General features: G+C 42.8%; 1 protein-coding gene across 1 annotated transcript in view; it reads left to right on the top strand.

The window, feature by feature from the left end:
- Nucleotides 1-26,762, top strand: part of PAIP1 (poly(A) binding protein interacting protein 1) — a 45,759-nt gene that overhangs the window by 16,957 nt on the left and 2,040 nt on the right. Inside the window, exons 5-10 of the mRNA XM_007052823.4 lie at nucleotides 5,537-5,648; nucleotides 6,846-6,971; nucleotides 13,913-14,019; nucleotides 20,206-20,323; nucleotides 20,493-20,547; nucleotides 22,379-22,472. Coding sequence (XP_007052885.4) covers nucleotides 5,537-5,648; nucleotides 6,846-6,971; nucleotides 13,913-14,019; nucleotides 20,206-20,323; nucleotides 20,493-20,547; nucleotides 22,379-22,472 — 612 coding nt within the window. The remainder of the gene's footprint in view (nucleotides 1-5,536; nucleotides 5,649-6,845; nucleotides 6,972-13,912; nucleotides 14,020-20,205; nucleotides 20,324-20,492; nucleotides 20,548-22,378; nucleotides 22,473-26,762) is intronic.

Below are 26,762 nucleotides of genomic sequence, written 5' to 3'. Positions count from 1 at the left end.
TTGTCTGGTGTTTATGGGCCTTTTTTTGTTGGGGAGGGGATGATATGGTAAACTAGTATATCGCACTTGGTAATGCTTCTCTCCTGACTGTGGGGTATACAATCTTAGCAAACTTTTTATAGTTACAGAGCAAACACTTAAATATCACCTGATGATACGGAATACAGATAATATTAGTGAGATTAATACATGCAGCATCATACAAGCATTTCATAAAGTCTAAACACTAAATACATTCTTAGAACTCTAATATCTATTTTAACAATAGTAACACACAGGTGAGTCTGATTTGTTTCCAGCTATGCATGTGTCTGTGTTCAGTGAGGCTTAGGGACCTTGGCATAAGCTGGCATCTCGTCTGCCAGCATCACAGATGGCACTTTGGAAGAAAAGCTATAGAAGCTTAGGCTTGAAAAAAGCAGAAGCAGGGAGAATAAGGGCATGGCTATACTTGCAAATATAGAGCACTTTGAGTTAAACCAGCCTTCTTAGAGTGCAGTAGGGAAAACGCTGCAGTCTGTCCACGCTGACAGCTGCAAGCACACTGGCATGTCCACATTTGCGGCACTTGCAGCGGCATTGAGAGCAGTGCATTGTGGGCAGCTATCCCACAGAGCACCTCTTCCCATTCTGGCGCTGTGGCTTGTGGGAAGGAGGCGGGGAGTGCGGGGCATTCTGGGTGCTGTCCCAATGCCCCATGATGCATCAGTTCGAATCCAAGCAATCCCTCTGCTTCCGTCCACAATTGGCGCCATCTTTCAACATTTTTTGTACTGCGTGCTCTGTCTTCCTTTTCGGTCTGCGGGAATGGACCCCGAACTGCTGAGGAATATGCTGACGAGTCTCACCAGCACATCGCATTTGGCAGTCGAGTTACTCCTTAAAATCCAAAGTGACAGTGAGGACTCTGACGATGATATCAACGCAAGTAACACATATGACACAAGATTGCTTGTGGCATTCATGGACATGCTCACCACCGTGGAACGGCACTTTTTGTGCTCGGGGAAACGAGCACTGAGTGGTGGGATCACATCATCATGCAAGTTTGGGATGACGAGCAGTGGCTGCAGAACTTTCAGATGAGAAAAGCCACTTTCGTGGGACTGTGTGAGGAGCTCGCCCCCACCCTGCGGTACATGGACACGAGATTGAGAGCTGCCCTGACAGTGAAGAAGCGGGTGGCTTTTGCAATCTGGAAGCTGGCAACTCCAGACAGCTACCAATCGGTCGCTAACCAGTTTGGAATGGGAAAGTCGACCGTTGGAATCATGTTGATGCCAGTTTGCAGGGCCATTAATCGCATCCTGCTCGGAAGAACTGTGACTCCGGGTAGTGTGCTTGACATTGTGGATGGCTTTGCATAAATGGGTTTCCCTAACTGCGGAGCGGCAATAGATGGCACACACATTCCAATTCTGGCTCCAGCCCACCTAGCCTCCAAGTACATTAATCGGAAGGGGTATTTCTCTATGGTTCTCCAGGCGCTTGTGGATCACCGTGAGTGTGTCACTGACATTCACGCAGGCTGGCCCGGAAAGGTGCATGACGCACGCATCCATTGGAACACTGGCCTGTTCAGGAAGCTGCAAGCTGGGACTTCTTTCCCAGACCAGAAGATCACCGTAGGGGAAGTCGAAATGCCCATTGTGATCCTTGAAGACCCCACTCTACCCTTTAATGCCATGGCTCATGAAACCCTACACAGGGAGCCTTGACAGCAACCAGGAGCGGTTCAACAAGAGACTGAGCTGGTGCAGAATGACTGTGGAGTGTGCTTTTGGCCGTTCAAAGGGCCGCTGGCGCTCTCTGTATGGGAAGCTGGACCTGGCCGATAACAGCATCCCCGCGGTTATAGCTGCTTGCTATACCCTCCGTAACATTTGTGAAGGGAAGAGTGAATGATTCACTCAGGCATGAAACTCGGAGGTTCGACATCTGGAGGCTGAATTTGAACAGCCAGAGAGCAGGGCTGTTAGAGGGGCCAAGCGCGGGGCTGCAAGGATTAGGGATGCCTTGAGGGAGCAATTTGAGGCTGAAATCCACCAGTAATGTCTGGTGCCCTGCACGGGAGTGAAGTGCAGTGGTTCCAATGTTAGCAGGAATCTGTTTTTGCTACATATGATACACTGACTTGCAGTGACTGTTGCTTTCCTGGGCGAAGGTATCTTTTACTTTATACAATAATAAAGAAAGTTTTCAAAGCCAAAAAATCCATTTAATGAAAAGAAAATGCATTTATTGAAAAGAAACACAACTGCCTGGGAAACACAAAGGGCAAGGGGGTTGCGGTGAGGAACGGTACAATCACAGGTTTGCGTATGTCCTGTTGTCATACTCAGCCTTCCTGTTTGGAGTGCTGTGCAATGAGTGCTGCACTTCAGGATGTCTATACTGCATGGTGATGGGGGTTGAGTGCAGTGGGTAAGGGTTGTAGTTTTCAGGGCTGGGTGGTGAAGCTACAGGTGTTGGAGACAGCTGGTGGCAATAAAAACCCAAATGTTGGGGAAAGTGGGTTGGAGGTGACATGGGGCACAAGGGAAAGAGTATTGGGACAAGGACTGCGGGGGGTGGGGCGCTTGCATGGCTACAAGCGCCTGGATCGAGTCTGCGTGGCGCTCTATGATGCTTATCAGCCGCTCTGTGCTTTGGTGCCGGCAGTCCACATTCTGCTGGCGGACCCTCCTTTCACTCTCCCGCCACTCCAGCACTTTTTGATTTTCATTAAGGGAGTGCTGCATGACTTCATGCAGCATGTCCTCTTTGCTTCTACGTGGCCTCTTCCTGATTCTTTGCAGCCTCTCAGCCGGTGATAACATGGACGGCTGAGATCTCAAGGTTGGATCTGTAAAGGCAAAATGCAACACTTAACAGAGGCAGCATTGTTCACACCAGACGGAGCAATGATCCTCTGTACTTAAGGAGGGCAAGCACAGTCTGCACAATCACATAATTTGCCTGTCCCAAAGTGAGCACACATAATCCCCAGGAGCCCCAAAATGGTGAGTAAGCACAGGGTCAAGGGGGACTGATTCTTTCATGGCTGTACTGTCCTCTGGGTTTCTGTGTTTTGGGGAAAGCCAACAGCTACAGGAGGCCCCTATACTGAACACTGTCCCCACATTTTCCACAGGAGTTCGTCCTGGAAGATATCTCGATGCTGAGGGTGACCTGGGAAGCAAGAGAGGGTCTTCTTCTACAATGCGGCTTCTGCCCTGGCCCATATGCAGCTTGCCTGTGTACAGCAATGGTCCCCCCGCCCCTCACGGCACAGTGGCACGTACATGTTAGCTTGATTGGGACAAGGACCACAGTGGCTCTCCCACAATGTCCAAATTCTGGGTGAGACCTTTGAAGGGATCACTGAGGCAGATTACCACTATGTATGAGAGCACATCAATGCCCTATTCCACATCTAGGCATGCATGTAGCCCTAACCCTGCTTGCCCCAAGAGCTCTCACCGAATAACTTCCTTCCCAAAATAAAAGCCACTTACCGGGAATCTCCTATGGTGTTTATCCTTCCCGAAGCATTGGCCGCTGCAGCTGGCTACCTTCCTCCTGGCTTGAGAACAGCTCCTGGCTGCATGCATCTAGGGATGCCAGGGTGTCTTCCTCCTCAGCACCCTCGCTCCCGCTTTGCTTTTCCTCCTCCTCCTGCCTTGTTGGACTGTACTCTGAAGTGTCCATGGTGGTACTCGGAGTGGAGGTGGGGTCGCCCCCAAGTATCGCGTCCAGCTCTTTGTAAAAACAGCAGATAAAGGGAGCAGCACCGGAGCAGCTGTTTGCCTCGCGGGCTTTGCAGTAAGCATTCACCACCTTCTTCACTTTAATCCTGTATTGCAGTGCGTCCTGGTCATGACCTCTTTCCATCGTGTCTCTTGATATCTGCCCAAAGGTATCATAATTCCTATGGCTGGAGCGCAGCTGGGACTGGACAGCTTCCTTCCCCCAAACGCTGATGAGGTCCAGCACCTTGCCATTGCTCCATACTGGGGATCGCCTGGCGCGTGGAGGCATGGTCACCTGGAAAGATTTGCTGAGAGCACTCCACGCCTGGCTGAGCAAACAGGAAGGGGATTTTCAAAATTCTCAGGGAATTTAAAGGGCGGGTCTGACAGTTGGTCATCTGAGGGCAGGGCAGTAGAGTTCAAAGTGATGACCAGAGTGGCTAGAACAGGCATTGTGGGACACTTCTGGAGGCTAATCAGAGCGCATTAACAGACCAGGGCATCCACACTGGTGCTGCGGCGCTCCAGCGGGGGCTCGTCAAATGTTATTCCACTCACCGAGGTGGAGTACCAGAAGCGCTCTAGCCGCGGAGTCAGAGCGCTCTACGTGCCTTGCCAGTGTGGACGCATCGTGAGTTAGAGTGCACTGGACTGCTTTAATGCGTTCTAACTCGCAAGTGTAGCCATTCCCTAAGATTTGCCCAAGACCAGTATAGCAAGTCCACTTCGGTATTTCGGATTAAAATTTTATCGTTCCCAGTCCCCAAATCAATCCATTAAACCACAATCATGGTCAGCTCTCTAGAACTGTGCTTAGAAACATGAGTGTGTTCAGGAAGATTTGCCTTGTTAGTTCATCTAGAAAACTTAGTTAAGGTTGCTCATGTGGTTTTCTTATCAATGTTGACACTGAAAATCCAGGAAATAACATTAATATTTATGCCAACCTCAACTTGCATGTTCTTCAATCCAAACATAATCCTAAATCAGTCATACTCCTCAGCTTCACAACCATGTCCCTTTCTGTTCCATCAAATTATCACTGACAATGCTTGATAATGAAAAGGATTGGTCCATGAGATTCTCTGTTGCTGTGTACTGGTATGCACATTTCCAAAGACCTTGTTTGGTATGGGTACTTAGAGTTCTATACAAAATTGCCCCTTATTCCCTTTCATCTTTATGTTCTGTGTTTCCATTCAACTGTAGTCCGCCATCTCATTTTGATTTACAATTAAACCATATATATCAATCATTTATAACTGATGGGCCAAGGTTATAGGGGTGATACATGTTGATAAGTGGTGTAAAATAGTCTGTGGTGTTGCACACGAAGCCACTAACAGGAGGATATGAGAAACTATCATTTAAAGTATCCCTACTCAACTTCTACTTACTGTGTGAAGTTACATCTTTTTGGACCCATTTACCAATATTTAACTTGTATAGGGACAATGTAGGGAATTAATATATTATCAGTGATATATTTAAAAAAGTATTGTGTTCTGTTCCATTTTGCTGTCTGCTTCCATTCTTTCAGCACTAGAAAACTTGTCTTTTTTTTAAAAATCATACAATTAAGTGAATTAATGTAAAAGAAGAAAATACCTATAGTCTGTATGAAGTCCTATACATTCCTTCATGAATTAGTCCCTTTTTTATTGATGTCCTGTATTCAGTGTCCTTGAGATATTTTCTATTCAGTTTAGTAGTTCACAGCATTATAGCGTGTTAAACAGTTAACTCTTATGAACACTAGAATTTCTAGCAGTAACGGTAGTTTGATTCTGAGGATGTTTTTGTAGGTGTCAAACGGAGTATGAAAACAGAGATCAAGCAGCAAAAGGTGATGAGGCTACTCGAAAACAATTTCATGCTTTTGTGCTGTTCCTAGCTGAACTTTATCTTAACCTCGAGGTAAGAAAAAAGTTCTGTATCATGGCCCTTTTTTGTTACTCATTTAAAATTTCTTTAAAAAAAAAAACATTAAAATCAAATTTTATTAATCTTTTATGTTACTGAACCTTTAACCATCTAGGAACTTCAAAACTGATTCATTGTCATCAGAGTCTCAGAAAACAACACAAGAACAAGTCATTTAGAGAATAAAAATGCTTCTAATAAATTATAATAAGAGCAACTTTCTTAAAGTCAGTATTTGATGCAGATGCTTTCTCTTTCTTTCTTAAGCTAGGGCAGAGTAATCAGCATGAGGTGTCTCCTTTCTCTGTTTTGAAATGAGATTTTTGCCTGGTGAAACCACCACAATATATATTATTGTACTCAAATCAAAGAACCAGCTGATAGGGGAAGTTTCTTCCTAACTCTTACTAGTTAGAACTTGTCTTATGCCTTGAAGCATGCCAGTTCATTTTCCATATAAGGGTTTTTTTAAATCTTACCCTGGTGAGTTTCACAGGTTAAATGTGGTGTGATTTTTAGAAAGTATATATTGCCTTTCATTGATTTTTAAATTTGATGCATGTTTCAATTTACTTGAATGTTCCAATAAGTTAAGTATGTGCTTTGCTGTTTTGGAGACCTAATCACAAAATAAATGTATGTATTGCACATTAATTTGTTTATAACTAGACCTCAAAAAAGCCATTTGCTCATTTGCTGATGGCAGTCAGACAGTTTTCCCAGATGACAGCCATCAGCTCTTGCAGAATCTAACCTTTATTTAAAAAAACAGTTTCTAGAACATCTAATTACAAAGAGAACTTTCCAAATGTGAGGTGGAGGGGAGACAGGGCACATAATGGTGTGGTAGAAAGGTTTTTATTCTCAAGAGCTTGGGATGACCTTTGTCACTCATGAATGGGGAAATCACAACAAGCATTTATGTAGGTCTTCCCAAACAAGTGCTAATAAAATCATTATGCAATACCATCCAGCAAGTATGCTGTATGTCAAATTTTATAGAAAACCTACTTTAGAATTTTTGGGGGGAGTTTTTATTAAACTTTTTCATATTCCTCTACTTGTCAAGTCCAACTGCTGTATTATCACATTGAACTGTACAGAATTGAAGAGGGGAAACCTTTATAGCAAACTTTAGAAATAATCTGAATCTATTTTAAGTGTTCAGACATGGTTTTTGGTCATTTGTAGATTAAGGGAACAAAAGGACAAGTAATGCGAGCAGAGATTCTGCAGACTGGGCTTCGGGAATTACTGAACGCGCTTTTTTCTAATCCTGTGGACAACAATTTAATCTGTGCAGTAAAGTTACTGAAGGTAGGAAGAGTTCAGTATTCAATGTTTTCTTTCTTTTAAAAGTGTATTGTAACTGCTACTTTTTGTAAACTTAAATGTTGATGAAATATTGCAGGTTTTGTCATAATATAACCAGATTGCCCTGCTGTATGAAAGTAAGTACTTGACCAACACTACCTTTTTATATGAAAATATAACTTCTATGTTGAGATCAGTTAACACCAAGATATATTAAAGAAAATTGCTAGTTCATTATTATTGCTTTAATATTTTCATGTTAAAATAGCTCCTTAAAGTGATTGCTATATTTTTTGATAGTTGCCTCGGAGATAACGAGAGAGAAAACATTGCCTGCTAGTGATGCAAAGTGGAAGGAATTAACAATACGGCGGTTGCTATAGTTTCTGCTGGTAAACTGCAGACTATCTATAAAAGTATATTAAGAACCGAAATCATTAATAGAATTTTATGTGTAGTCATAACAAATGCAAATATATTCATGTTTCAAAACATTTGAAAAGCATTTCCTCCTTTGCACACAGAGTTCTTCTTCGGGTCTGGAAAACTTACTCAGGGTTTGTTCACATTTGCAGTGCTGCTGCAGCACAGCTGCACCACTTAGTGAAGACATTGCTTTCGCCTTTCTCCCATCCATCTGGGTACTCCACCTCCCTCAGCAGCAGTAGCTATGTCGAAGGGAGAAGCCCTCCTGTCAGCATAGTGCTGTCTACACTGAGGGTTAGGTTGGTATAACTTCATTGCATAGGGGGGTGGATTTTCCTGAGCGATGTAGCTATACTGACATAAGTTGGTAGTGTAGACCAGGTTTCTCAACCCGCGGGTCGGGACCCAAATTGGGTCTCCAGAATGTTTCAAAAGATGTCATGGCAGCTCCTGTCCCAAGGGGCTGGCTGGGCTTGCCTACCTATTCCAGGCACTGCAACCTCTGGGGTCCCAGAGCCCCTCAGGTTTGGCCCAGTCATCATGACAACGGGAGTCTGGGTATGCCAAATTTGAGTGAGTGACACTGCAACGCCGTGAGCCAGGTCACAACTCCACTCTTACAAATTTGGTCCAGTCAAGGAGGCAGGTCCAAACGTGAGCTGTGCTGCATCCCCAGAAGTTGAAATGCCTGGAGCAGAGCGCCACACCTACCCAGCCCCACAGCACAAGAGCTGCAGAAGCCATCACTGTTGGGTGAGTGCAGGGCAGAATTCAACTGAAACCACCCCAGGGCCTCTACCGCCAGACTATTTAGTGGGTCATGACAGGACATAAACATTTACAAATGGGTCCTGAGCCCAAAAAGGTTGAGAACCACTGTTGTAATAAGCCATAAATCCAGTGTCTCTAGTCAGTCCATGATTTTCAGTGTCTAGCAAAGTTATGTTTCAGAGTAGCAGCCATGTTAGTCTGTATTCGCAAAAAGAAAAGGAGTACTTGTGGCACCTTAGAGACTAACAAATTTATTTGAGCATAAGCTTTCGTGAGCTACAGCTTTGTGCTCAAATAAATTTGTTAGTCTCTAAGGTGCCACAAGTACTCCTTTTCTTTTAGCAAAGTTATGAATATAAGCTCCTACCCATCGTCCTCTTCAAAGGAGACCTACACAACACTTTCAAAAGATGAGACTAGGAGCTTACATTCAAAACTTTGCTATACACTAAAATCATGGACTAAATAGAAACACTGGATTTATGGCTTATTACAACAATCTATAGCCCACTAACACACCCTCTCCCACCTTACCCCGCCCAGTTGCTGCTGCCCCCTCCTGTTTCCTTTCCTACCTATGACTGGAGGGGTGTTAACAGGCCACTTTGCCTTGAATAGTCCTTTTTAAATATGCGTTAACTACTTATGCTAAATAATCTGTTCCATCTTGTATTTACCTATGACGACTGATCTATACTACAGAGTTAATTGGATATAAAGCAGCTTATTTTACAGCTTTAGCTTATTGCAGCTTGTAACGAGGCTGGTTCTGGCGGGACCCAACTGAGAGTGCCAATTCAGGACAAATTGCTTAAAGCAGGGCAGTTGCAGCCCAAGGTTGGGGTTTCTGTGCACACTAAGGCAAACCAAACCAGCCAAACAGAGAAGACTTTGGTTTTACCCCACTGGCTAACCACAAGTCACACAGGCAATTCCCTTAGATACTCCAGTTTCCCAGTATCACCACCAGTGCCACTCGTTATGGGGACAAAAGGTTATGAAAACCAATACCCCAGTAAAAGAAAAAAGATTCTCTCAATCCCAAAGGACCTAGCCCCAGACCCAGGTCAATATACAAATCAGATCTTACCCACAAATCACGCTGTTGCCAATCCTTTAGAATCTAAAATCTAAAGGTTTATTCATAAAAGGAAAGAAATATAGATGAGAGTTAGAATTGGTTAAATGGAATCAATTACATACAATAATGGCAAAGTTCTTGGTTTAGGCTTGCAGCAGTGATAGAATAAACTGCAGGTTCAAATTAAGTCTCTGGAGTACATCCACAGCTGGGATGGGTCATCAGTCATTTGTTCAAAGCTTCAGTGTAGCAAAGTCCCTCCAGAGGTAAGAAGCAGGATTGAAGACAAGATGGAGGAGCTGCAGCAGCTTTTTATATTCTTTTGCCATGTGGTCTCTGCTTCCTTTGTCCCAAGGAAAAGCTGTCCCTCACATGGCCTAGAAAAACCTCAGAGTTCTGTCCATAGGCAGGTCCCTGCATACCTTGCTGAGTCGCAAGGCGTGTCTGCCTTCTCTCAGTGGGTCAGTTGTGTAGCTGATGGTCCTTAATGGGCCATCAAGCAGGCTAGGCAGAGCTGACACCAACTTGTCTGGTGTGTCACCCAGAAACATAGCATAAGTTTGAAAAACAGACAGTATAAACCCAATACTTATATCTTTAAATACAAAAATGATACATGCAAACAGATCGCATAATTATAACCAGCAAACCATAACCTCGTCTTAGACACCTTATTTGACCCCCTTTATACAAGATTTGGTGCCGCTGCAGGACCTTGGTTGCAACAATGTTCTATATGGTTCCAGTTCAAGTCAATAACGTCACACAGCTAACTCTGTAAGCGCCTACACTGAAATGTAGCTCCCTCTCATGTAACTTGCCCACTACACCAACTTAATAACTCCACCTTCATGAGAGGCATAGTGCTTAGGTCAATGTAGTTAGGTCAATGCAGTGTCAGTGTAGACACTCTCTAAGCAGACAGAAGAGAGCTCTCCCATCGGCTTAATAACACCACCTCCATGAGAAGCCCTCTCCTGCCAACATAGCACTGGATTTTTCACACCCCTGAGTAACATAGTTATACCAAAGTAAGTGTGTAGTGGAGACCTTGCATAAGTTTCCCAGACATGAAGAGCTCTTTGTAAGCTCAAAAGCTTGTCTCTCTCATCAACAGAAGCTGGTCTCATAAAATATATTATTTCACCCACCTTGTCTCTCTAACATCCTGAGACTGACATGGCTACAACAACGCTGCATAGAACAATTGAAAGTTTTGGCAGATAGGTAAAGGAGCAGTTGGTTGGTTGGTATTTGGTTGTGTTTTTTTTTTTTTTGGTTGGTTGTTTTAAAATGAAAAATTTATTTGCATTGTTTGAGTCTGCACATAACTTCTGCAAATCATTGAGAGTCTAAGTAGTTCATCTTTAACTACTGCAATTTAAGAAAAATAAAATTCACCTTTCTCTTGGGATGATACCTAGTTACAGCAGTGGTTGTGACATCACAAGTATAATTGGTGTTGGAGAACAGGAGATCATGATGTTGTTCTGAGAACTGCTTCTATGATATCATCCAGGGTTTTTGCAGCTAGAAATAAGCCAAAAACAGCCTCTACTTCAAATAGATATCCATATTTGAATTTTATTTAAGTTTAGGCTTCTGAAACCATATTTAGGCATTTAATTAAGCAGCCTGATATTCACAGGTGCTGAGCTCCCTATGATTTAGTTATGAGCTGACTGGGTGCTGCAGATGCTTAGCACTCTGAAAACTCATTTCTTTAGGAACTAAATCTAGGCTTTTATATCTTCATTTAAATGTCCAAGCTTGGAATTTTTGAAAATATCTACAGTAGAACTATATAAATTTAAAACGTGGCGCTCTTTATGAAGGTTTGTTTTATGTCTGCAGCATTAAGATTTGGGGGAGTTCAGCTTATTTTAAAAAAATAAATAAGGGGGTATAGGCACAAAGACTTCTGTTCCTTCTGTAGCTTTTTTCGTATTTCACACTTCTTTATTCATTCTGTTTTCCAAACAGCATTTAATCTGTTTTACATAGATTTGTGGTTGAATATTTACTACACCTGATGAAAGATCCTGAGTAGTTCATGAAGTCTGTGTAGAAATACATGTTTGGCCTTTTCCATTAAGGTAATACAAATAACTCTCTGGCTTACGGTGACCATGGTTACAAGTTCTGCCCTCAGTTACAAGTTAAAACTACTAATCAAATATTTGACTGTAGTTGGCTTATCAAATGATCTACTGTATTTTGTTATCTTTTATTTTTGAAGTCATCAGGACAAACATGCATTTCAAAATCATTCATCTAAGACAGTGGTACCAGCAGAATCGTTCTGTGTTCATCTGATCATTTAAAAGAAACGTTACTATCTTTTGTTAATTGGGTATTATATGGGATTTAACTTGGCAACAATTAAGTGGCATTTTCTAACTACAGAAAATATAGCAATATAACTTTAAAAATATTTGACTTTGTATATAGTAACTATAATTTCAATTTCAGAGTAGCAGCCGTGTTAGTCTGTATTCGCAAAAAGAAAAGGAGTACTTGTGGCACCTTAGAGACTAACAAATTTATTTGAGCATAAGCTTTCGTGAGCTACAACTCACTTCATCGGATGCATTTAGTGGAAAACTGTTAGTCTCTAAGGTGCCACAAGTACTCCTTTTCTTTTTATAATTTCAATGGATCCCAAAACAGTTTAACAATATATATATAGCACCAGTGAAATACAGCAGCTCTGAGGCTGGAGGTCAGCAACCAGCTAGTGTACAGTACACAATAGTGGAGGCAGGGAAAATTTTGACAAAGATCACAGGCAAATCCTGGCTCTTCTGAGAGTGTCAAGATATTGTTAATCTCTGTACACAGCAGTCAAGAAGGCCTTGATTTTTTATTTTTATTTTATTTTTTTATACTGTCAACAGTAAGGTGCATAGTAGTCAATTTATATTCCTCAGAGTGAAGAAGGGCCAAATCAGTCTGGTTGGGTTTGAAGTCTGTTTATTAAGTCTAGCTTTATACATGATATATTACTCAGTAGACCAACATTCGCAATTGCCTTACGCATCAGTCATACCTTCATTAGAAAAAAATAGATATATTACATTTTAGTAATAAGGGACAGAATTTCAAATGAGTCAAAAGTCAAAATTTCAGGTAAGGTCTAATCTTGCTGCTTTCTTCTCTCATATCTGTAGCCGTATTGGTCTTTTGTGATTCATAGAAGTTTTAAACTTGCATACAAACTGTGTTCTTTTTCTCTTCTTTAATTTCAGATATCCTAAAAATACACTTTTTGAAATACGGAATTTGGGAACTTAGTACCAGTTTTGTTTTGTTTTTAGCTTTTTGTCATAAATCTAAATAAATATTACATTTATTGCAGAATTTAGTTTTGAAATAACATTGAAGTTTATCCTTCTCATGGTATTTTTGCCTAGTTGCAAGACCTATGAGGTAATGTCTACACTAAGTAATTTAGGAAGAGCTCCTCATCTCCCAGTGATGTGTGGGTTTTTGGGCAAACCCAGTGATATATCTCTCTTTTTAGGGGAAATAATTATCATAAAAATTGTAAAATAGAAAAGTCTTCAGTGCTTGAAAAATACCATCAGGTTTTGTGCACGTGTTTAAAGAGTGAACCTTGTGTGGCTGCTTTAAAGTCTTGTGAGGTTACTGAAGAGTTGTTTTCAAGTTGTGGTTAGTGTAAAGTCCTGAAGATAACATGAATGGCAACAGGGCTGTTCATTCAATTTCTAAGTAGCATTAAAAAGTGGAAGGTTCAGTGACCAAACTCACTTTGTTTACAAAAACCAAAGACCAGCTGTTGATGAACTACCAACACAATTTAATGAGAATTCATTAACTTATATCAGAGGTGGGCAAACTACAGCCTGCAGGACTGTCCTGCCTGGCCCAGGAGGCTTACCCCCCGGCCCTTCCGCCACAGTTACGCTGCTGCGCGATCCTGCCGCTCTGAGCGGCATGGTAAGGGGGAGGCGGAGCGCGCAGCGATGGGGCAGTTGGGTAGAAGGTCCCAGGGGGCAGTCGGGACAGGGAGCAGGGGGTGGTTAGGAGCAGGGGGTCCCCAGGGCAGTCAGGGAGCAGGGGGCAGTTGAATGGGGCGGTCAGGGGTCGGGAAACAGGGTGGTTTGGACAGGGCGTGGGAGTACCAGGGAGCCTGTCAGGGGGTGGGGGCGGGACGGGGGTCAGGGGACAGCAAGCGGGGGGGTTGGATAGGGGGTGGGACCCTGGGGGGGGCGGTTTGGGACAGGGGACCCCAGGAGGGGGCAGTCAGGGGACAAGGAGCAGGGGGGGTTGGATGGGTCGGGAGTTTTGAGGGGGACAGTCAGAGGGCGGGAAGTGGGAGGGGGCGAATGGGGGGCAAGGGCTGTGGCCAGGCTCTTTGGGGGGCACAGTCTTCCCTACCTGGCCCTCCATACAGTTTAGCACCTCGATGTGGCCCTCAGGCCAAAAAGTTTGCCCACCCCTGACTTATGCGGTCTGTAATGTTATGAAATTAAAGACATCTAGAAAATCAAGGTTAGCTTTTCCTTTAGGGTAGTCAAATAATGTGTCTACACTTGTCACAGAATTCCATGAACCTTAACTTTGCTTTTTAAGATTTTATGTAGTGCACTTACATGCTTTTTTATTAATAAAATATGCTTTTTTTTTTTTTTTTTTTTTTAAGTTGACCGGATCAGTTTTGGAAGATGCATGGAAAGAAAAAGGAAAGACTGATATGGATGAGATGGTCCAAAGAATTGAAAATGTTGTCCTGGATGCAAATTGCAGCAGGTGGGAGGAAAAATTAGTTGATCATTAATTCTTCACTGCTTTTCTTTACTCGTGTGGGGTTTTCCTACTTCTTCTTCAGAGCTGTATGTCACTTAATATTTCTACTGTATTCAAATTATGTCAATGTACAGAATGCATTCTTTGCAGAGTTATAGTGACCTTAATGGGTCTTTGTTCTTATGGGCCATGAGGTAATATACTTTATGCTAGAACATTCCCATACAGTAAAACCTGTTTCTAAAGAATGACTGGGAAATTTGTACATGTATAAATTCGATATTTTAAGCAATTTAATATAGATTTTAACCTTGGGTGTTAAAATACCTTTTCAGTGCTATACTTCTATAGTGGACTTTATAATTTTTGCTTTTGTTGAAGTAACTTTGTCAGTTACAATATTTCTTGATTTTGTTCACAGTTTACCACCTTGGTAATTTATATACCATATGCGATGGTTGGTTACTATAGAATATCATGAATATTGTATATTTCACTGCTAATATATCTCTTCAGTATATTCATTAATTTGAACCAACAGCACTTCCAAAATGTACTGTTGTGCAGAAGAGTTAAGATTAGTTTTCTAAGAGAACATTTTGGATGCTATAATTATAAGTGGCAAAACTATTCCTGCTAGAGTATCTTGCATAGAACATGTTCATTAAAGACATTGTGAGGGAGATTGACTTCACTAGTATGAGGATTTATTGACTTTATTCAGTGTCGCTGATCATCCCCAATAATTATTCTGCGTCCACAGTACCTCCTCTGTCTCTTATGGATCTGATTAGAGGTTGGAGAAACAATGGAGGAGTGGCTGGGTAAATGTCACTCTAATACAGGGGTTCCCAAACTTTAACAACCCGTAAACCCCTTTCATTAAATTGTGAAATCTCATGAACCCCCTCCTAAAAATTAATATTTCCAGGGATTTAAGTTTCAATTTCCTCAATGTGATGGATGCGCTTGCTTTCCTCTGCATAGCTCTTGGAAGTCTGGAACCACTGGAGAAAGATAAAGTCTCAGGTCTGGTTCAGCATCAAGTCCGTTTCTGTATTTGGTTTTCAGATGTGCATATGAGGAAAATGCTTTCTCACATAAGTATGTTGTTGAAAATGGTAACAAAACTGTAATAGCTTTTTCTGCCAGAAGAGGGTACTCGTTTCTTAAACTCAGCCAAAAGTTGATCAATGACAGATTTCTGAAACTCCTTTTCAGCTCGTAATCACAGGAGATCTCAATCAATTTCTCTTTTTCTCAGTGTCCAATATGTGTTTTGAGAAAGTGGTATCATCAGAAGGGTTGTGAATCCAGTCATTATCGCCTGATATAGCTGGAAAGTTGTGCAAAGTCCTTTTAGGTGTGCAGTTATATTGGTTTTAGTGCACTGATCCAACTGAAGTTTATCTTCTACCAGGAAGTCATGAAGAGTACTGAAATGCTCAGTTTGATTGTTTTCCAAACACCTTTCCCAGAACTGCAACTTTTTTTTTTTATCATGGATTCAACTCGCTCTTGCACATTGAAAACTGTTATATTGAGGCCTTGAAGAGATAAATTTAGGTAATTAATTCTTGAGAAAATATCTGCTAAATAAGCTAGGTTCTGGAGCCAGACATTATTTTCCATACAGCTGGCAAGGTGGAAAGGGTGGCTGTTGAAAAAAACTAGGATTTCCATTCTAAGCTCAAACAAGCGCAAAAGGATTTTGCCCCATGAGAGCCATCTAACTTCGGAGGGGGTCAACGGACAATTGTGTATATTACCCATTTCTTCACAAAGTATGTGAAATATTCTGGAATTTGTTGGCCATCATTTTATGAAATTCACCATTTTCACTGCATTATCCAGCACTTCCTTCAGTCCCTCAGGCATGTGTTTTGTTGCAAGGGCTTGTCTATGGCTACTGCAATGAGTCCAAGAGACTTTTGATGCAACCTTTTTTGTTTGATCTACAAATCTAGTATACTTGCCCGTCATTGATGTGGCCCCATCAGTGTAAATGCCTAGGCAACGAAACCAATCTATTTCCTTTTCTTGAAAATATGCATAAGTCAGATTGAAGATCTCTTTTCCAGTTGTACGTTCTTCCAACAGTCAGCAAAACAACAAGTTTTCTTCAACCATAGCTTCATTCACATAACGTACAAACCATAGCAAAATAGCTAGATTATCTACATCAGTTGATTCATCCAACTGTATAGCATAATATGGACTATGTTTCACTCTATGTACCATTGTAGTCTCTACATTATTTGAGATGTCATTAATTCTTCGTGACAATGTATTATTGGACAAAGGTGTCAATCCTTTTTGCGGCCTTTTCTCTGAGCATGCAATGAACTACATCTTTTATACATGGACCAATCAAGCTCTCTGCTATGGTATGGGCTTCTGATGCTTTTGCTACTCAGTAGCTCATGCAGTATTATGCTTCAAGTGCATTTGCATTATCAGTACTTGCTTTGGTTATAAAACTGGTAATGTCACTTTTCCTCTCAGCTAATTTTCGCTTGAAAAAATCAATAGGCTTGTCGAGTTGTGCAGGATGCCTAGTTTCTAAATGACTCCGAAGTAAAGAAGGTTTGAGGCTGCTGTTTGCTGAACATCACCACAAATTACACACAGTGGTTTTGGACATTCTTGATCACCAATGCAAGTAAAGCCATATTTTATATAATCATTGTCATATTTTCTTTTCTTTGTAAGTGACTTTCCAGGACCATCATGATCATTAGACTTAGATTTTCCACAGTGTGGACTTGAGGAAACACTGGCTGATCCTTGTGTCTTTACACTTTCCTTTTTCAGCCACTTATCCACTGAACTTGTGTACAAAATATTTATTGTGTTATAATAAAAATAACACAGAGAGAATGCTAACAACCAACAAACTAGAAAATGAGAAGATTCACTCATGTCTCACTGAAGCAAAACAGCATTCCAGAGAGAATGACTTAGTATCGAATTACTAAGGCACCTTAATGCTGCTACACTGGCTACAATGTGGTTCCAGCTGGTTTGGCGCGCAAACCCCTTTTCTTCCACCACTAGGGCCCTTCCTAGGGGGGTGCCCCATGAGGGACAAATTAGCCTGGATCACCCCCCCACATGCAGCATGGTCCCTGCTCACTCTGCCCTTTATGCTGCCCAACTTCCCCTGTTGGCCAAGGATTCGAGCTGCCACCTGCGCGCCTGGGGTCCCAGCTGCTGCCCTGCCCACCACGGGGCTCAGGCTGCTGGCCCTGCGCAGGGGTCTGGGCTGCCGGCTCTGCCCTCCACGGGGCTTGGGCTGCTGGACCCCATTGACTGGGACTCAGGCTGCCCACTCAGCGCTCCACTGAGCTCGGGCTGCCAGTCCCCGCTGACCACTGGGGCTTGGGCTGTTGGCCCCAACTGCCCAGCCCCTCACTCCATGGGACTTGGACTGCCGACTCCATGCTGACCACTGGGGCTCGGGCTGCCGCCCTCCCTCCCCCCCCACCCCCCCTGCTGACTGGGGCAGGGTTTGGGCTGCCAGCCCTGCATTGAGCACTGGAGCTCAGGCTCCTGCCAACCAGGGCTCAGCTGTGTGCTCCACAGAGCTCAGGCTGCTGGCCCCAACTTCCACAGGCTTGGGCTGCTTGTCCCTCCACTGACGGGGGCTCGGCTACCTGCTCAGCACTCCATGGGTCTCGGGCTGTCTGCCCTGCAACCGGGTCCCGTTTGCTGCCTCCCATGCCCGGGGTCCTCTGGACACCATTAGAGAAATTTTTCTGGCTACCCCCCTGTAATGTTGTGCGAACCCCCAGGGGTGTGCGAACCCCAGTCTGGGAACCACTGCTCTACTACATTCAGCTTCAGGACTTCCAAATAGAAATCTGGACAGGAGTTTATTCCATCCCTCTGAGTCCTTCCAAGGCTGCTATTACACAGCCATAGTGGGACCCAGACAATTGCAGCAGGTGTCCTGTCAGAGGGAGGAAGGCCAGTGGATCAGTAGTTGTCCTTGCGGGAACCTTGTTGCTGCTCAGTAGCATCTGTGGCAGGTATTACACCTGGGAGCTTCTGGCTTTGCATGGAAGGAGATTCATTTTTGTAGATACCCCAAGATCATTGGGAATGGGAGGACCTACAGTCTCCAAAATCCATGGTAACCAAAGCCTCTCTCACAGACGAAAAAGTCAAAGGTAAATTCAGATAAGTGAATGTTCTTGAGTTTTCATCCCCCCAGCTTTCTTATGCAGGCTTTTCGGTGGGAGGGGTAATAATGAGTGAAATTGCCATCTTGATGTAAAATCACTGACGGCAATGCTGACATGAAAGAGAATGTTACAGACTCTGCTTGATTCACTCTTGCTGCAGGTTTGATATTTTACTGGAAACGGAAGTATTGTCTGTTGTGTATCATCTTTTCAATTATCTACTTAACTCTGAGGGAGAAAAGCAAATCCCTGATCTTGTGCCTTCTGTAGATCTAGTTGAGAGAAAGTAGTATAAAATCATCTCACTGCATCCAGATCCTGACGGGAAAAGAAAATTTATCCAAAATAAATCCCGGAACAAAACAAATCTGAAGGATTTATTGTCTTCAAGGTGCAACTGTATATTAAAAAAAAACAATGTTCTCCAATTACCCAGTACTGTGACCTCCTGAACATAATTGGATTTTTTTGTTCTGTTGCATGAACTTTATGGCTGTTTAGCCACTTCACACAAATCAAAAGCCTTTGTAGTATCTTGGATTTTGCTTACTAATACTCAACTTTAAATAATTTGTGAGTTGTTACTTTTCATGATTTTATCATGCTGTATGCTCATCAGTAATTTTTTTTAGAACAAGTGAGCTTTGAAATATGACATTTAATTTTTTTCTGTCATTGCACACATTTCATTGCCATTGATTGAACTACAATATCTTCCTTCACAAAAATAGGTAAGGGGAAAAATGGACTGTAAGGAGTACTTTCAGGTATAAGTCCAAAATGATGATGATTAAGTTAAACAACTAAAATTTTGGGAAAGATTCCTCCAGCCTAGACAGTCATACAGTAGACATCTGGGAAAATTTCATGTTACTCATAAGAAGCATAATGGGAACAGGATGATGATGATGACTGTTCTTGTATTCTCTTATCATCATGTTCCTATTACGCCTCTGGCATTTAGGGCAGTGATGAAGCTCCTCCACTCCTGTCTGTTTCTGGCAAGTCTTTCAGTTGTTCCCCAGCTGTGCCCCAGATTTTTCAGCTCGGCTTCCACAGCGCTTCGCCATGTTGTTTTCAGGCAGCCTCGTTTTGCTTGCCTTCAGGTGTCCATCTTCTTGCTACTCTGGTGATGGAATCAGTTTCCATCCGAAGCACATGACCGATCCATCTCCAATGCCTCCTGGCAATGATGGTGTTCAGATCCTCTTGGCTGCACTGTGTCAATAGATCTTGGTTTGAGATTGTTCTGGGCCAAAAGATACGGAGGATTTTTCTGAGACAGGTTGTATGGAATAAAGACAGTTTGGGCATGTCACACTTTCTCATTCCCCAAGAACAGTACATCCTCTAATTTTATAAATAGCTACTTACTTATAAATGTAATAGTTTTTTGTTATTTGTTTCATATTGCACATATAAGTGGATGTGCTAGCTAAAATAGGGAGGGAACTTGGCATTTGTAATTGTATTTTGCAACGCATAAGAAGCGAGTAAAGATGTAAAACATCATTTGAATGTATTGATATTATGTATACTATTTAGTCCTACATAAGTGGAAAATATAATATCCTGGGGGGCGATATTTAACATGTCAATGTGATTCTCTTGCACACTTGTTTTCTGTAATTGATCACGTTATACAATCAGAATTACTTCACTACATCCGTGGTAAGAAACTAGCTCGCATATGTGTTCATTCAAAATCAATTGTGGTGGCAAAACAGGTGGATTTTCTAAAACCATTTTACTGTAGATTTGTTTAGTAACTGCTAGAGTTTTGATATCTTACTGCTTTAACCCTTTGTCTTCCCCCTACCTTTAGCTATAAATGTGTGTGAAGCATTCTCTTTTAATTATTTTAAGGGACTTTGACTTAAATTGTAGCATATGCAGTGTTACAGAGATGTTGGATTGTAAAGAATCTTTTTTTTTTTTTTTTTTTTTTACATTTTAATACAAAGTACTTAAGCAGTTCTTGGTGCTTTTTGTCTATTTGCAGAGATGTAAAACAGATGCTTCTGAAACTAGTAGAACTACGCTCAAGTAACTGGGGTAGAGTTCACGTAACCTCAACATATAGGGAAGCCACACCTGAAAATGACCCCAACTATTTTATGGTATGAATATACTCAGAAACATCAATTGTTCAAGTTGATGTATATTCACAAAGAAATGCATAGAAATTTTGTTAACCTTGATAGATGTTCTGGAAGTAGTAAAGGCAATGAACAATTATCCTGTTTATATTAAATACGTGTATAATTTACTATGTCATTTCAATTTTAGAATGAACCAACATTTTACACTTCTGATGGTGTTCCTTTCACTGCAGCAGACCCAGGTATGTCTCCAGCTTAGTATAGTCATTTTCCTAAGAAAAATATAACTAAGGGTACGTCTACACTACTCGCCGGTTCGGCGGGTAGTGATCGATCTATCGGGGATTGATTTATCGCATCTAGTGTAGACACAATAAATTGATCCCCAATCACTCTGCCATCGAGTCCGGTACTCCACCGCGGCGAGAGGCGGAAGCAGAGTCGACAGGGGAGCAGTAGCAGTCGACCCTGCGCTGTGAGGATGCGAGGTAAGTTGACTTAAGATGCGTTGACTTCAGCTACGCTATTCTCGTAGCTGAAGCTGCGTACCTTAGGTCGATCTCCCCCCTCCCCCCCACAGTGTAGATCAGGCCTAAGTTGAGGAAGCCCTGTCCAAATAGGCACAAAGTATAAACAATTTTTAAATAATGGAATTAGTGCAGTTTCAGTGGCAAGTAGCGTGAAGACAGTAAAGCAAACAAGTGTTTGAATCCTTCCAGTGTGCTCGCAGATGGGGACCAGAGAAAAAGCAAAGCTCTTCTTACATCACTCCCTCTGTAAAGGGGGAGAGCTGGCTGATCCTGCTTTGTTTTTCCTGTTTTCTAGCTAATGGAGAAGGAAAAAAGCCATCTTGTATTTTATGTGCACTCCTTATTCTCCTCTCCTAAATTTAGCAGCAACTTTCTCCTGTTACATGATCTGTTATCGCTGGGAGAATTTTATCCTGAAAAGAGCTGAACTAGGTCAAAAGAACCCATTATGGCTTGGGCAGACATGACTCCGACTCTGAAAGAGATATGAGGCAAGCCGCAGGGGGCGGGGGGGTGGTTGTTAGTGGGTTATAGATTGTAGTAATAAGCTATAAATCCAGTGTCTCTATTTAGAGTCTGGGTGCTACAGACCAGGACACATCAACTCAAAGCAGCACCTGACCCTGCCAGAACAACAGATGCAAAACCTGCAGACATATCACCACTGCTACAATGATCAACACCCTCCACAACATACTTTTCTTGATCCATGAGTCCTTCACATGTGGTCTACTGCATCCACTGCACTAAATGCCCCAATAGCCACTATGTGGGTGAAACCAGACAGTCATTATGGTCTTGAATGAATTCATACAAGAAAATGATAAAAGACAAAAACATCCTATCACCTGTTCGTGAACACTTTTCACAAAGGGATCACTCTATCCATCCTCATCCCCAAAGGAGACTTGCAGAGCACTTAGAAAAGACGAGCTTGGGAGCTTAAATTCATAACTTCGCTAGACACTAAAAATCAGGAACTGCATAGAGAGACTGAATTTATGGCCTAATACAACAATCTATAACCCACTAACAACCCCCAGCTGCTTCCCCCTCCCCCTCTTCCTTTCCTCCCTGTGACTAGAGGGGTGCTAATGGGCCACTTTGTCTTGAATGGTCCCTTGAAACATGTGTCAACTATGCTAAACAATATGTTCCATTTTGTATTTAGCTGTGACATTTTGAGTATATTTCCCGGGCCTGAAGAATAGCTCTGTGTAAGCTTGAAAGCTTGTGTGTCTCACCAACAGAAGTTGGTCCAGTAAAAGATACTACCTCATCCACCTTGTCATTAATATCTTGGGACCTACACAGCTATAACACTACATGCAACATTTGAAATTAGAAAGGAAGATCACTTTCCTGCAGTATACATATCTCATTGTTTATAGAGTCTAATAAAAAGGCCATGTTCATACTGCATCATTGGGTGCTGGACTAATCTTACTCTATTTTAAATTACATTCTAATTTTACAAGACCTCTAAGAAACGTTCATATGTTAAAAGTAGACTATAAACTTACAATATTTTTTTCTTTTGTAGATTATCAAGAGAAATATCAAGAGTTGCTTGACAGAGAGGATTTCTTTCCAGATTATGAAGAAAATGGAACAGACTTATCAGGGGCTGGAGATCCGTATGTTTTGTTTTAGTCTGATACTTTTGCTCAAAAATGTCTAAGTTGCATATCAGTTTTTTTGTTTAAATTTTTATTGATTTTTCATAAAGAAGCACAATGAAAAGTTCAAAAAGGTACATGCCTTATAGCTTGGATATATTTCCAAATATCACAAGCTTCATGGGATCTATAAAAGATTTATGTAATTTGACAATTTGTCAAAGCTGCAAGACCAGACAATACTACATAGACATAACATGTTTGGGTGGGGGTAACAGTAATAAAATATGAGAAAACATGCATGGATAGGGAGAAGAGAGAAGGATGAGGTGGGAGGGGTAGGTGGAATGGAGGTCTGGCATTCTTAGAGCCATCCAAGAGCTAATTTTACAAAAAAATGGAAGAGTATAGTCTTATGCCCAGAATAGAGCACTGCAGTTTTGAGAATACAGGCCCTACACAAAATACAAAGCATCGTATTGAGGGTTATGGTAGACTAAAGGTGGGGAGTTCTAAACATCTTAAGTTGGAAAATCAGTATTTATTTCCACAGCAGTGTTACCTTGGCTGCATTGTACAAACTACATATAATTAATTAAACACAAAAAACTACAGAACAGTAATGATCCAAAGTCAAGCACTCCAAAGTTAGGAAATGCCAGAATTAAAGTTGCCTGTTCAACCTTAATTTGGTCTCCTTCTATGTCTGCATTATGATAGTCTTTAATTACATCATCCCATACTATTTTTTCCCACAGAACCCCTGCCTCATTCAGTGCACAGGCTGAACGACATTCACTGAATGAGCTACCATTCAGTATTTCATTTTATCTTCATTGTTCAGTATAGCCCCATGCCTTATTAGCTGCATGCTGTTCAAACTCTGCTCTGCATACAGAATTACTAACTTTCTCATTGGTTTTTGTATAGTGCTTATGACTATAATATCTGAACGCTTCTCAAAGGTATGTCTTCACAACACTCCTGTGAGTTGTATTGGTATTATCCCCATTTTAGAGATGGAGAACTGAGGCATGGAAAGACTAAGACCAACCAATTTTGGGTGCCTAGTATGAGATGCCTAGACCTGATTCTCCCCCCCACCCCCAACCCTCTCAAGTATTTAGCATTCTAGTATTTCACTTGTTCAGAGAACAGCCCCCGTTGATATCAGTTTCAGCTTGAGTGCTTGGCACTTCTACAAAACAAACCCCACAGTCTCAAGTCAGACACCCAGAAAATGAGGAACACACAGTTAGTGGCCACCTGTGAAAAATCTGGTTTAAGGGACTTGCCCAGCTTCACATAGGAACTCTGTAGTAGAGGTAGAGAGAGAATCTAATTCTCCAAGGTAGCATTCAAATGCCTTAATAGTGAGACAGACCATCCTTTGCCTTCCTGCAGTCCATTGCCTCAGTCAGTACACACCTTTCAGTTTCTGCAATGAATGAGATGTGGCAGACTTAGTCAGTCGCCCCCATCAGACAATCTTGATTCGTTCCCAGAGCACAATCTATCTTGTGCACTGAATGAGACGGGTCATGTGGAAAAAAGAGTATGTTTTCATGTAATTATTAGACTACTCATAATGCAAACGAACAAGACAACTGAATTAAGGTTGCAATCTTTCATATGTCAGCAAATTGGAGACCAGTTTGTCCATCTCAAACTTATGTACTTTATATACTCGTTCATAAGCTGAATTTTTTTAGTATAAAAGGGAAGCACCAGAGAAGGGGGTCGGCTTATGAATGGGTATAGAGAGGGGGAGAGGTGGGACACAGCCCCTCCCCCCAACAGAGGGGGCAAGGAGAGGCAGCAGAGCCAGAAGGGAAGAGGCGGGGCCAGAGTCTCTCCGCTTCTAGCCATGCTGCTCTCCCCCGCCCCCCAACCTCCGAAGCAGCTGCCGCTGTGCTGCTCGACCCCACCCACCAGAGCAGGCTGTGGCTGCGCCACCCGGCCCACTGGAGCACACTGCGGCCGTGCCGCCCGGCCCAGCCCAGCCTGCTGGAACATGCTGCAGCCACGCCACCCGGTCTGGCCCACCGGAGCAGGCTGCGTCCGCACTGCCCAGCCTGCCAGAGCAGCTCCAGCCAGGCCAGACACATCCTCCTGTGGCCTCCCCCAATAAGGTGGGAAGGGATGGGATGAGGAGAGGTGGGGGTCCCAGGCTAGGGGTGGGGTCATGTGGGGGGTTACTCCCCTGACCCCCAGCTTCTCCCCCCAAAAATATTTCCCCACCAGTTGCTGTCCCGGCCTGTCAGGGTAAGCAGCTGGTGCGCCAGGACACTTTGTTTACTTAGGTTTACCTCCGTGCCTGCAGACGCTTGAGGTAAACAAACCATCTCGGACTGCCAGTGGCTTATCCTGGTGGCCTAGGAGCCAGAGTTTGCTGACCCCTGAATTATAGGGTCAGCTTATGAATGGGTCATAAAAATTTTCCATTTTTACTTATCCATCTTGCGGGGGGGTCGGTTTATAAATGAACCAGCTTATGATCGAGTAGATATGGTACTGTTTTTTTCTGAATAAGGTTGTTTGATTAGTATTTGTTTGGGGAAATGATGTGTATTTGAGAAAGACAATGTCAATGGATAATGGTCAGACTCCTCTTGTACTCTGCTACAAGTTGGGCTGCAGCTCTGTAGCACAGCTGGCTTCCATTTCTGTAACACTTGGACACTGCATTCTGTGGTAAACTTCAGGTAAATTTTAAAAAAAGCTTTTATTGAATTTAACATGGAAAGTGCAATATCCCTTGAATTTAGTTTAACCCTGAATTTTATGGTATCACTACATTTTCCATTTTCTACAAACGTTAATGACAGTGCATTACTACACTGTTGCTGGCGGCTTTTTCCATTCATGAGGTAACAGTTAAGGCTTTTCGGAACACAGGGATGTGTGGGAGTAGGGTTTGGTTGTTAGTCTCAGTGCGTTCCTTCTAGAAAAAAGGGATACACCCAGTACTTAACAGCAGCCAGCCACTCCGCTGCCCTCACAGCAGTAACCACTACTGAATGAAACTGATAGACATGGCCATTAGCTGGAAGTTTTTATTACAATGAGAAGCAGTGAAATAATTAAGTCTTGACTCTGTCATCAGGTTTCAGGGCTTTACCCACTGATTTCAATGAATTTCATGTGTCTCAAATACATTGTTACAGACTCTCTGCAGGCTTGGGGAGACAACATTGAATTCCTTTCAATTCAGTTTGCATTTGGAAGGTTTTTTCACAACCAAAAAGGCTAGAAATGACAGCTTAAACGCTGATTCTGCATTGAGAACTGTTGGCTGCCCTGAGGCCCGCTGACCTCAGTGGGGCTCTAAGGGTATGACTACACAGCAAAGAAAACCCTGTGCCTGGCCTGTGCCACCCGATTCAGGCTCGTGGGGCTCAGGCCGCGGGCTCTTCATTGCTGTATAGACTTCCGGGCTCAGGCTGGAGCTTGGGCTCTCGGACCTGTGGGGTGGGAGAATCCTAGAGCTTGGTCTCCATCCCGAGCCCCGAAGTCTGCACAGCAATGAAACAGCCCTGCAGTCTGAGCCCCGTGAGCCCATGTTGGCTGGAAGGGGCCAGGCACAGGGTTTTCTTTGCTGGGTCGACCTACCCTTAATGGGTACACAGCTCCACCTGCATGGTCTGTGTTGCAGGACCAGGGTCTTAGATTATACTGAACAATATTGCATCAGTAGTTGGTTTAAGTAGCAAATTTTGAAGCTGTGGAATCTGAGTACACAAGACCTAATAATCGGCTTTCTAGACTCCTAATGGGACAAATTAATTTGTCATGATATATGAATAAAAGTTAGATACAGTATATGAGCTGGGAAGTTGACAGCTGTCATTTTGTTACCTTAGAGACTAACAAATTTATTAGAGCATAAGCTTTCGTAAGCTACAGCTTACTTCATCGAATGCAACTCACAAAAGCTTATGCTCTAATAAATATGTTAGTCTCTAAGGTGCCACAAGTCCTCCTTTTCTTTTTATGGATACAGACTAACACGGCTGCTACTCTGTAAGCTGTCATTTTGTTAGTTATGCATATAGATTGGGGTGGGCAAACTTTTTGGCCCAAGGGCCACGTCTGGGTGGGGAAATGCATTCAGGGCCATAAATGTAGGGCTAGGGCTGGGGCAGGGGGTTAGGGTGCAGGAGGGAGTGTGGGCTGTGGAAGGGGGTGTGGTGAGCAGGAAGGGGCTCAGAGCAAGGGGTTGGGGCAGAGGAGGGGTGCGGGGTGTATGAGGGGGCTCAGGGAAGGGGGTTGGGTGCAGGAGGGGGTGCAGAGTGCAGGATGGGGCTC

Source organism: Chelonia mydas, chromosome 5, assembly GCF_015237465.2.
Source record: "Chelonia mydas isolate rCheMyd1 chromosome 5, rCheMyd1.pri.v2, whole genome shotgun sequence".
Classification (NCBI taxonomy): Eukaryota; Metazoa; Chordata; order Testudines; family Cheloniidae; genus Chelonia; species Chelonia mydas.
The sequence above is the reverse complement of the archived record's forward strand: the minus strand, read 5'-3'. Positions and strand labels throughout refer to the sequence as shown.